The following is a 12,812-nucleotide window of genomic DNA, read 5'->3' as shown; positions in this document are numbered from 1 at the left end:
TCGTTTTGTCTCTAGTTTAGGACTACAAGGCATTTCTGGAAAAAAAATCGAGTCTTTCTCTTTTTTATAGCCCAGAGTCTATAACGGCATTCTGTTGTCTAACACTCAGTGGAAATACTTAAATTTAAATGAATGGATGTGTACTCAGTGGACGTTTTCCTACATCAAACTTTTCTATGTGGCACTTTAAATAGTGTGTATTCAGAGACTTATCCTCATAGCAATATTAAAATAACCAAGCTAATTACATATGTCAGTTAGGAGCGCTTTCCTAATCATTGGCCTCTCTCTCCTTTAGGATTTAGTAACTGACAAGCATGCTTCAGTTGATTAAATCATTCAAGTAATCATTCCTGAGCTTTACTGGTTTGCTGTTACCACAAAAGTTTACAGACTTAACACCCATCTTGTGTATGTTTGCTTAGGACTAGTAAATCGCTTCCTCCTTCCTGCTTTTTTCTTCTTTCGGCTAATATATCTTTTTATAACTGAAATTTTTAATCGAAACATCTCCAGAACTTTTTCACTTTGTAAATCTGAAACTGTATGTCCATTAAACAGCTTTTCTCGCCTAATCGCTCGGTCCGGGACTTCTGTACTGTGTTAGGTAGAAGCTGCCTTGTTCCCGGTCCTAGAGGAAAGGCTTGTCATCTTGCACCATTGAGTGTTGTGTTAGACGCGGGCTTTTCACAAGTGACCTTTAATATGTTGCAGTAGTTTCCTTCTGTTCCTAGTTTGAGTGTTTCTATCATGAAAGGGTGTCGATGCTTGTCAGATGCTTTTTTCTGAGATAATCATGTGGTTTTTGTCCTTTATTCTGTTATTGTGGTATGTTACTTACATTGGTTGGTTTTCATATGTTGAACAGTCCTTGTATTTTAGGAATAAATCTCACTTGGTCATGGTGTATAATTATTTTAATGTGCTATCGAATTCATTTTGCTAGTATTTTGTGAGGATTTTTCTATCTGTATTCATCAGGGATATTGTGTTCTTTTCTTGTAGTGCCTTTGGCTCTGGTATCGTGGTGATGGCGGCCTCATAGAATGAGCTTGGAAGTGTTTCCTCCTTTTCAAATTTTCGGAAACGTTTCAGGAGGATTAGTGTTAATTCTTTCTTAAATGTTTGGTGGAATTCTCTGGTGAAGCCGTCTGGTCCTGAGCTCTTGTTTGTTGAGAGGTTTTCGATTACTGACTCAGTCTCCTTCCTTGTTGCCAATCAGTCTGTGTGACTCGGTCTTGGTCGGTGTGTGTTTCTAGGAATTTGTCCAGTGCTCGGTTTCCAGTCTGTTGGAGTGCAGTTGTTCATAGTAGCCTCTGATCATCTTTTTTATTTCTGTGGCATTTGTTGTAATGCCCCATGTCTTATTTTTATATAAGGCTTAGTGCTTTGTACAAAGTTGATATATAATAATACGAAATTGGCAAATTAAACAATTCCTTACCTTATTAAACATTTGAAGTTGTGTGTTTATACTTTGATTTTGCACTTCTGTCACTTGTGTTGGCTGGCCAGATGGACCAAATTTGTTTTGACTTTTGTGACACATTTTATTGTGAAATTTATAAAAAGTTCATAAAACTAAAATATACAACTTGTCAAGTAGTTATGAAGTGAACACCTCTGTCACTAAAACCCAGATCAAGAAGTAGAGCAAGGCCAACACTCTTGGTGTTGGTCTTCTGGAGGTGTACCTACCTTGACTTTTGAAATAATCATATTTTTATTTTCTTAATGGTTTTTCCATCAATGTGGATTCCTTAACAATATAATTTAAATCTTGCCTGGTTTAGAGCGTTCGATAAATGGAATTATACTATGTGTACTCTCGTCTGTCTTCTTTCCTTCAGCATTCTGTTTGTAAGGTTCACATACGTGATTCATTCCCTTTTCAATATTACACAGTATTTTAGTAACTGCCTAAATCACAAGTATGTATCCATTCTGCTGTTGCTTACAGTTTAGGGCTATTGCAAATAATGCTGCTGTAAACATTCCTTTTTTGTACACTGCAACATAGTCGCATGATTTTCTCTAGGAATATTGCCTAGATGTAAAATTGCTGGGTTGTAGGGTACGCTTATATTTCACACTATAATAATAAATATCTCCACAGTGGCTATGTCCGTTGATGCTTCCATCAGCACGGTGAGAATTCCCATTAGTCTACATTCTTTCCAGTAAACACTTAGAGTGGTCAAGTTTCAGTGCTAACCTCATGGCAGCTGTAATTTTATTTACTCGATTACTGATGAGGCTGAGCATCTTCACTCTGCCTTTTAGTCATTTATAGGTTGTTTTTTTTTTTTTGGCACATCTCTTTTTTACTCAAGTTTAAATTTGTTGGGCTCTTTGACTGTCTGAATTGGTATCTTATCATTCTGGAAAAGTCTTAGCTATTATTTTTTTCTCCAAAATATTACCTCTGCCTCATGATCGTTCAGAATCTCTATTTAATTGTGTTAGTCCTTCTCCCTGTATCCACTTTGTCTCCTGATACTCTGGTTTCACACCCTTTTGCTTCCCTGTGCTGTATTTCGGGTAATTTCTTCTGTTTTCCAGGCCTCACATTCTCTAGCTATCTATAGTCTGCTATTAAATTTATCCATTGAATTTTTAATTTCACTTACTATGTTTTCCCTTTCTGGGAATTCTTTTAGTATTTTTCTTAAGCATTTTCTATTTCCCACAGATATTTTCAAGCTTGTTTTTATTTCAATATAGTAAGTATAACTGTCTTTATAGTCTTTCATGATAATTCTGATATCTTAAATTCTTTTGAATCTGTTCGTTGTCTCTGCGGACTCTTGCTCAAGGTGTTGTGTATCTTTGTGTGCTAGTCTTTCTCTTTGAGAATTATTTGTAGGGGCAATTCGAGGGCTAGAATGTAGGTCTTTATTCCAGAGAGAATTTGTTTGCTTTACATTCGAGAATACTTTACAGCCATGACTTGAGGTTGTTGGACCATCAGGTGATGGGAATTTGGCCTGTAATTCCCTGCCCCGGCGTCCCCACTTACTGTGGGGACGGGGAGGGTGTCTTAGAAACTGCTTTGGGTGGGCCCCGAGGTTCAACTTCTAACGGGTCCCCTCTTTTCGCCCTCAGAACTAAGGTCTTGCATTGACAAGCCCTGTCAGGACCAAGGAGGCTTTGTGTCCATTGACTGTTCAGATTCCTACTTCCCTCCAGGCCTTCAGCTCTGGCCTGGGGGCTACTTCGTGTTTAGTTGCTTTCATTGGAGAGGTTGATATGCATAATGCCGGCCATTCCAAAAGCAGACATCTTGTTTTTATAAAAAGCAATTTGAGTGAGATTAGTCATCTGATAGAAATGACTATTCGGAGGAATGTTTGAATATTTTTATATATTTGATGACTTTTTCAGTAAGTTTCTAGGACATGATGTAAAAATGTTGTTGAATCATGCCACTGGTAGATTCGTGTCTGAAGTTTTATAGCGAATTTGCTGCTTGTAAACCTCTGCCTCATGCCGTGAATCACTCACTCTTTAATTGTTTGACGAGGACTAAAGTCTCACAGTCCCTCTTTTATATGTTTGTTTACCTTGTCAGCGTGGAGGTGAGGGGCGTAGGGCTGTCTTGAATGTGTTAAATGAAAGTTTAGAAACCAAAAACTAATATTTCTAATTTACTCACCGTGCCAGAGTGTTTTATTCATGATCGCTTGGTCATTTACATTGCATGTTCCAGCTGTTTTTAGGTTTTGGATTTCATCATTTTGATCATAGTAAATGATAATAATAAGCAATTAGGAAAACACTTCTTAGGCCTGTGTGTGTGTGTTCCTCTGACTTTCACATGCTCACAACCGCTCATTGCACGTTAGCCCACGTTTGTGCCACAGGGTCGAGTTCAGTCTCGTAGGGAGAAATCCAGATGATCTGGGGTTTGGTGTGAGCTTTCTGGGTAATGTCATTTTCCTCATCAGGTTAGAGGGCAGGACTGGGCCCACAGAGGGTCCGTACTATGTTGGCCGATAGCCAGCTGTTATGTAAAATGTAAGGAAGTTGTTGGGAGGTGACCAGTGAAGCCCAGCACGAGAAGGGTGCCGTCCCCCGCCTTGCCGCCTGGGCTTCCTAATTTACGGTGCACACGTACGTGGGCAGCCTGCTATGCATCTGTATTTATCGGTTCTATTAGGAAAAGTCTCTAAGTGATAATGTTTTTGTAGCGTTTAATCATGGCATAATCTCCTTTACATCTGTTTTTTTTTTTTTTCTTACTTATAGTAGACCCAAATGCTTTGTACATTGTAGAACCCCTCAAGTTCTCTCCAGAAAAAAAGGTAATATTTTGTTTGTTTTCAAGTGCATTGGTGTGTTATGTGGTAGTAGATGAAGAAATAGGTTGAAAGCTTTGCTTTTTCAGTAGCCCTCACATTCCTGTTTCTTTGGTACTGATGTAAAAAAGTGTTTAGGGTCAGCAAACCGATCCATAAGCCATATCCGGCCTGTGGCCTGTGTCGTATGAGCTCGGAGCCGTTTTTAAAGGGTTGTAAAATAAAGAAGAATGTGCCAGAGACGTAACATGTGACCTGCAAAGCCTCAAGTAGTTGCTGTGGCCCTTCAGGGAAAGCCGGCTGGCCCCTGGCTGGTACTCGTTAGGCGTCGGGCGCCAGGCACATCCAGCGCAGGGCGGGCACTCGCCCGTGCGCCTCACGGCGCGGTCCACTGTGCTCATCTCGACGAGAGGCGATTGTCTGCAGGTGAAAGAACGTGGGCTTTAGAGCCTCATGGCCTATGATTCAGTCCCAGCCTGGCCACTTCCTGTGTCGTGACTTGAGCAAGGACCCAAATGTCAGGGCTGAAACCCTCACCTTTCAGGGTTAGTAAGTAAGATATACACGAAAGCAGCTCGTGTAGCATCTGGCACATGCTAGGCATTCAGATGTCAGTCACCACGCCCTGAATCTGGGTTCAGAGGTGGCAGGGGGGAGATTCAATTGGTATTTACTAAATAAGAAGGGGGTGATGGTATCTCCACAGAACACAGCAGTGTGCTGTGCCGTCCACGACACTGTCTTACTTTTCACCAGGAGGTGGCACTTTCCTCCATGAGCTCAGCAATAAATGTTCATTCAGGTGACTGTTAACTATCCTTCAGGTCTAATTCCTGCCCCTTGTTTTTACTCACGCTACAGAAGAAACGCTGCAAGTACAAAACAGAAAAGATCGAGACCATAAAGCCGGCAGAGCCACCGCACCCTGTGGCCAACGGAGACATAAAAGGAAGGAAGCCCTTCACGAACCAGAGAGACTTTTCTAACATGGGAGGGGTTTATCACTCTTCTCACAAGGGCCCCCCGTCTGAGGGAAGCTCGGAAACGTCGTCACAGTCGGAAGAGTCTTATTTTTGTGGCATTTCAGCTTGCACGAGTCTGTGCAATGGACAGTCCCAAAAGACAAAGACTGAGAAGAGGGCTTTAAAACGGAGGCGCTCCAAAGTCCAAGACCAAGGGAAGTTGCTAAAAACCCTGATACAGACTAAGTCGGGGTCGTTGCCGAGCCTGCACGACATCATCAGGGGGAACAAGGAGATCACCGTGGGGACGTTTGGTGTCACAGCGGTCTCGGGACGGATCTAGAATCAGTCGGACTTTTCATACTGGAGACTTTTTGTTGTTGTTCTCTGGAGACCAGTCTGTGGTATTTGAAGGGTTCGGGGGAGGGAGAAAATATTAATGGGAAAAGTATTCAGAAATTATGGTTTCGGCCTTTTTAAGAAGCAGGTGGGGCTGTGTTCGTCTTGGTTAATGAGCTGCGGTTGCGCACGGCCGACCACTTCCACAGGGACAGCGGCAGACCTTTTGTAAGATGTGTTTTTCACAGATCAATTGCTGGGCCAAAATAATTTGGACGCCCGGTTCCTGGGGTGGGATAGGAATGGAAGCCTAAACCTCTTCCTTTAGCTTTGTTCCTATTTCTTGCACCTTCCCATATTTATGTGCCTTTTGTCTATTTATAATGCCACTGGAAGAGGAGTGGGAACTTTCTCTGTCATTCGATTTCTTTTATAACTTCGTTAGTTTTTCGAAGCTACAAACACTACAAGGCTTTAAAGTGATCTGCGCCTGGAGTTCAGCGATGTGGGTCAGACAGTGTAGAGATCCCGAAGACTTGCCAGCCAGACCTCTGCTCAGCGAACTCACTGGAAACGCGCACTTGCTGGAATTTTACAGTCTGTTCTTTCAGGTAGAAGGTGATACTGTTAATAGGATTTTCATTTAACTTATTCACACTAGATTTTTTTTTTAGTTATTAACTCAATGAGGAAAACAAAACTACAAGATCTTTTCTTACAGATGACTAGTATTTGCGAAATAAATTTTTTTACAAATTCCCCTTTTCAACACATTTAACCACTTGTAAAGGTTTTCTTTGGCTACATTACATTTTAAACATTCACAATAAGCACTATTCCTCCAGACTTTCTATTACTGCAATTAGAAAATGCGAAGGTTTGTCAAATGAGTCCAGGCCTCGCGTGCTGTGATCACGTCTTGTGGACACGTGCGCAGAACCAGCTAGTGAGTTCGTGGAGCCTTGTCGAGTTGGTCAGGTCCGGAGGGATTGGCAGCCCTGATGTTCCCTTTGTATTGGCTACCGATGTGCAGAGGTTTTCACGTGTGACGTCACTGTGTCTGCTGCATTTTGTCCTTCTTTTCCTTTGAGTAAAATAATTTCTTGGTATGTGTTTGTACAGTAATGAGTGAACGTAGAAAGTTTCTTTTTGGAAGAGAGAGAATTGACCGTTTTGTGTTGTAAGACTTAACTTATAACTTATTGAGCACTTTTAGTAATAACTATTTTTAAACTTGTCGGATACCTTTCTGGGGGTATTGTTTGTAATGTGACTTATTTAAAGCCTTTTTTGTTCGTTTAAGTTGCTGCTTTAGGTTAACATTATGTTTTAGGTGACTCAATTTTTTTTCCAGTCTGTACAATTAGCCATTCAGAGCACAAGGGCCTGATTGTATAGAAACCCAGAGAACAGAGGTCCAGGCGAGAGCAGGCGGGCGGGAGTCACAACCGTGTGGCGCGTCCAGCCTTGTGGGAAGATGACTTTCAGTGTGTGACTACGGAGCTGTAGTGCCATTAGAAACTGTGAATTTCCAAATAAATCTGAACACTTGTCTTTATTAACTGCCGACTCTTCTGTTCTTTGAAGGAGAACTTACAAGTTTGTTTGTCTGAACATAGATTCACGTTTTTACCACTTTAAAAACTAACTTTAGCAGCATCGCATGACAAAATTGATCCCATTTCAGCCGCCCACAAGCCGATTGAACTTTCACGTAAGTACGAACTCTCGCGAGGAGTAGATTTGTGCGGGGAGAAGCGGAGCCGCGTCTGTACAGAAAAGGCTTTCGGTGTCCTTGCCGCTTCGCCCCGTTTTACTTCTTCTGATGTTAAGTAAAAAGCTCTCAAACCGATGAACGAAGAGGAAACCGAGGGAGCAGCGAGACCAAAGGTACAAAGTAAAACGGTTCTAATTGGATTTTTAAAAATACTGAGTTACACATGCTTGACATTTGAAGAATTCAATAGTTCTATAAGGCGTATACAGGAAAACAGTTTTCTGTTCTTTGCCGCTACATACCCCCGACCCCCACCCTCACCACCAAGGCTTCCCCGCTTCCCACCAGCAGCCGTGCTCAGCTCCGTGTTTCCAGTTATTGTGCTTATGTTGCCACCTACTGATTTTCCAGTTTTCGATGCCTCCCCAGTTTGAATATATAGACTTGGCATGAAAATGAAACAGATAAACTTGCATTTGTTAACCTACCTGGGCACGTCTGTTTAACATCTCAGTATATTGACACGTCCATTTAGAAATTCTGCCTTTTTTAAACTTGACGTTTCATAGAATAAAGTTAGTAAAAACCTCACGCTTTCCCTTCTTACTCTGAAACTTTTCAAATCCATAGAGAAGTCAACTATCCACACACCTCTACTCTCATTCCACGGTTAACATTTTTGGTTTTCTTTCACACACAATACACATTTTGGGGGCCCCGGGCCATTTGAAAGTTAGTTGGGACATCATGGCTTCATCCCTAAATACCGAAGCACATGTTTTCCAAGAACCAGGACATTGCCTGACCTGACCACAGTGCTGGCATCAACACCCAGCTTGACAGCTACTTGCTCCCCTTAAACTCGCCCCCCGCTCATACTTCCTCGACGTGCTTGCTGGGCAAAAGCACAGCCTGGTTAAGCCCCACCGTGCATCTACTCACTGCGCACCGGCCCCCGTCCACGGCAGGTCAGGTGGACTCACCGGGAGCGACCTCACTTCATGGTGTTCGATCTCGAACAGGCCCTCAGTGCAGCTGGTAGTCAGTATATTTTCCTCATCCATTTCTTGATTTTCTTGAACTGTTTAAACTTTTGCCTCAAAATGCCATCTCGCACGTCTTTCCTCTTAAGCTGATGGCCTTTTTATTTTACAGAGAATATCGAAAAGTAATCAGCTTCCACCTACCCTCTTGATTTTTTTTTTTTTTTTTTTTAACGCCTACAACATTTGGTATTTCTAGGTGGTCTCCCATCCGAGTACTAATAAGGCCTGACCCTGCTTAGCTTCTGAGATCAGACGAGATCGGGCACGTTCGGGGTGGCATGGCCACGGACCCTTCTCAACCTTAAGACGATAACACTTGGAACACACAGTCTCGAAGGGTAATGCAAAAGGGGAAGAGAACGTGGAGAAGGCACACTTGCTCTTAACTGCCTCGGAACGACACACTGTCTACACTGCAGTTCCAATGTGAGGTTAATGACAGTGTCCCAACCCAACTGCAGGGGAAGCTGGGAAATAAAGTTCTACGTGCCCGGGGCAAGGAGGGAGTGTGTGAACATGTCGTTGTATCTACCAACGATTCTTTGAAATTTCTCCTGTCACACATCTGTCTATCCTGGCCTCTGACTTCTGGGTAGACACCAAGATCTCGTTCACAATTTTCTGAAGCATTGTTTCAGTCATAATTCTCCAAGACAATTTTGTGTCTGCGTCTTCATAATGCTTTTTCTTTCCCTTTCTCTGCAGAGAATAACAGATACCTTCTTAACGCATTCTCCGAAGAATATACGTTCAGAATCAGCACTTTTAACAGATGAGATGTTACATGGCTTTAGGCCCTTCTTATCTGTTAAAGTTGTGAATCAATCATCTTTTTAAGATTATTGTTTGGCTTAGCTCTTCGGCCTGGATTCTTGCCCCAATATTATACCTAGCGTTCACCTTTGAACTAGTATCTTCTCTCATCTCATTTCCTAAGTTAGCTGATTCCGCTGAACCAGGGGAGTCCGTGAGTGTTGATCCCATTATGCGCTTCTAGTAGGATTTCTCTGCGTGGGCTTGTCCCTACTGTCCTAGTCTGGACTGAGCCTCCCAGGATGCAGTTGTACATCATCAACTTTGTGTTCTTCTGCCTCACGTCCAGCTCCTTTCTGGGTGGAGCTTTGTCTAGTGGGTGTAGGAAGAACACTTGCAGCATGTAGTTATCAGATAAAAATATGCGAGTCCTTTTCAAAGGTATTTTCAATGAGGTGAAGAAAATATCTTATGAACACTGTTGACTGGGCATGGACCGCCATAGCCCTTAACCCTGAGGGGGTCCGCGCAGTCCCAACTCTAAGAACCGGGCAGCAGTGAAGAGAGGTGAAGTGCTAACATCAGTGGTAACGAAGTCTGCCCCCACCCCCCGGCCCAGGAGCAGGCAATCAGAATTCTTATTTATTGGGGTTAATGGAACTTTAAAAGAGGAAGTACAAAAATGACTCAAAATCCCCACATGAAAAAGAATATTGACTTGAGGGAGCAAGAGATGCGAATGAACATCACATCAAAGAGGTTCTTCTTAAAAAATAACGAGCACAGCAGAGAACAGAAATAGCGGCTCTCCTTTCCCCCGCCGAGTCTCTGGTCCCCCTGCCGTAACCCCGGAACGCCCTGCACACGTGTCGCAGGAGCCCACTGGACCTGATGAGCTCCAGTGGGTGTCCTTGTCCCAGAGCAATGATGCTATCAAGTTATCTGAAATACTCACCCCAGGGCCGGCCACCTGCCTACCCCAGGCCGGCTGTGGCACATTGCCGGTGGTCTGCTCATAGTTACATCAAATAAATAAAAACGACATTTTCGAATGTTTATTTTTTTCACTGTAGTGCAGATCAGTTGAGAGCCACCTCTGCTGGCCGTTTGTAAAGATCAGTGAGCCTCTGTGTTAGCAGGAGTGAGAGCCTGGGGCCGCTACTCAGATGAGATCACCTTTATCAATCCTACGGTGACTCTAAACCAATTCAGACTGTTCTTTCTGACAAGTTGTCAGTTAATCGGTCTTTGAACGGTGGCTGCGGGTTCGTATTTCCATTCTACCATATTTATGAAAGGAGTCACATAACCAAAAGACAAGCTACAAATGAAATGTAAGGAAATGACTTCTCGAGTTTTCCACAGAGGAACATATCCCCCCGACCCCGCCTAAGGAATTGCAGGTGCACAGACTGTCCCCAGTAATCAGGCGCTTTCGCTGTCTCCGAATCTGTAATCTGCGGACTTCCGTCCCATGTTTGTAGGTCCAAGGCTCTTTCTCTGTGGCATCTGATAACTGTGAACTGTTAGCAAGTTATTTATTACCCTGAGTTCAAAAGGTGGCTCACAGGGAATCATTTATTAACCCATTTCAAAAAACTTGTCCTGAGTTGTACAACCCAGGCCTTTCACATCTTCCTAATCCAAGTCTTGTCACACTGTCTTGTGGTGGCCTGAGAAGAAATATATACGCGCCTTCCTATAACTTAACTTTCGGACAAAGACTGTCTAAATGCACATTAAAAAAAACACACACAAACACGTGTTCCAACCCTCTTCGTCGCTCCACACACATCTCTATTCTAACCTTTCATCATGATGTTACAATGAAGTCATTTGTTCATGTGTCTATCTCTATCCCTCCTTACTAGACTGGCAGGTCCCACGTCTCCGTGCTCCGGTGGCGGGACGGTGAACAGCTGTAGGTACGAGGGACGGGGGTGTGATTCTGCCCGAACAGGGCAGGCGTTGAGCTGTGTCTTGCAGACAGAGTAGGCGTTTATGGGGCAGTGGAATCACGGCTGATGGGAAGTGTTCAGAAAGAGCCCTGAAAACCCCAGAGGCACAAAGTCCCATGAGCTTCACAGCCACAGCTGGTCATTGACCAGGAGGATTTTAATTTCTTTCCCAGGATTAAGGCCATGAGATTCTTGAATCTCCTCTTGGCTTTCTTTCATCAGATGAAGATGCCGTTACTGAAACACCATCACAAGCTTTCCTGCTCATGGAGGTTAATTCGTAGGTGTGTGGCCTCCAAACTATTGTCTAGCCGCCATTGTGACCACAGGCTAACGTTTGAGAGGACAGCGACCTGGGATTAAAAAGTAGCCTTTGGCTGTGATTGTGTATCCTTATGAGTCATTGGTTCTATTCCAGGCCAATCGACTGCATTCCGTTTCTAACATCTATGAGCACCGTAGGAGTTTTTAATGCCTGTTAGGCAAGGGGGAGAGAAAACTGAGTCCCTCACTCATTTTCTTCATTGTCTTTTCTCCATAGAGAACATAAAAATTTTTTTCAGAGGAAGTATAAGAGAAAAACGTTTTAGAACAGTGATTGGCACAGAAGAAACTAAAGACACAAACATCCAGGGAGACTGAGTTCAGAAGACTTGAGTCAAGGACAAGATCAACCCTCGGAGGTGTTTATCCCAAGGAAATGATGACTGCCCCTTACAGAAAAAAGACTTCACATCAAAGAGGTAAGCCCTCTGGGGGAATACCTTTCCTTGAGTAACTGGAGATGGAGGACACATGTGGAATCCATTTCTCTGTATTCAAGGGGCTTCTCAGACCGTGTGCCTGGTGTGTCTCTGAGTGGGAGGGAGCCTGGCGTAGAATCCGAACCCCCCCGCCTGGGGACCCGATGGAGCGGCCAGGGCCCCTCCCCTTTGAGGTCACTGGTCTGCGATGGCCGATCTCAATCTGAGCTTGGCAGATGGTGTCTGAGAAATCTGGAATTCTACGCAAAATTTCGAGTTCATTCATGTTTGTCTGGGTGTCTTTGACTTTCATCGGGTTTGCAAAGAGCTCTCACGCCCAAACAGGTTTAAAACTCCGCGTTTAGTACAATGTGCTTTAAACCCTTCCTTCTTTTTTTCCCGTGTTTTGGAAGGGGAGGGAGAGGAGTTGGTGGCGGGAGGAAAAAGAAATGGTGATTCCTCCCTTTGATGTTTTGTCATCCTCCCCACCCCCAAAAAACGAGACCTGAAGGACCGAGGAATAAGCACATCAGAACCCTGCTCCTCTGGCTGTTTTCAAAGTTCTGGCCGTAATCACAAGTTACGCCAGTGAGGAAGAAATGGGGGGACGCGTCCACGGAGGCCCACATTTCGACGCCAGCTCAGATACAAACAGAACCTGCGCAGAAGTAACACCTTCTCTAGGGATCAGCCTCCCATGGTCAAACTGATATTAGATCAAGATTCACGTTTGGGCAGTTACATGAATGAATGTTCACACCAGTGGGAGAAGACGCTCTGAAGACTCTAAATAGCCTCTCTGCAGTTTAGATCAAAAACTGTCACCAAATGAATTCCATTTAGGGCTTGCCGCACAATCGAGTTATCCAAAATCTCCAGTTTTCAGACATTCATGGAAGAGATTATAAATCTGTATTGTATATACAGGTACAGATCTTTGCAACTTGTCATATAAAATATTTTATCAGCCCGGAAAGGAGAAAAAAAAATTTTGAA

General features: G+C 43.4%; 1 protein-coding gene across 4 annotated transcripts in view; it reads left to right on the top strand.

Moving 5' to 3' along the window:
• Positions 1-7,161, top strand: part of SUCO (SUN domain containing ossification factor) — a 58,613-nt gene extending 51,452 nt beyond the window's left edge. For all 4 annotated transcript variants that reach the window (XM_039881474.1, XM_039881476.1, XM_039881477.1 and 1 more), the window contains 2 exons: positions 4,249-4,304; positions 5,160-7,161. In XM_039881474.1, coding sequence (XP_039737408.1) covers positions 4,249-4,304; positions 5,160-5,603 — 500 coding nt within the window. In that variant the 3' untranslated portion in view covers positions 5,604-7,161. The remainder of the gene's footprint in view (positions 1-4,248; positions 4,305-5,159) is intronic.
• Positions 7,162-12,812: the final 5,651 nt, after the last annotated feature.

Source organism: Pteropus medius, unplaced genomic scaffold (genome assembly GCF_902729225.1).
Source record: "Pteropus medius unplaced genomic scaffold, Ma_sr-lr_union100, whole genome shotgun sequence".
Taxonomy (NCBI): Eukaryota; Metazoa; Chordata; class Mammalia; order Chiroptera; family Pteropodidae; genus Pteropus; species Pteropus medius.
The sequence above is the reverse complement of the archived record's forward strand: the minus strand, read 5'-3'. Positions and strand labels throughout refer to the sequence as shown.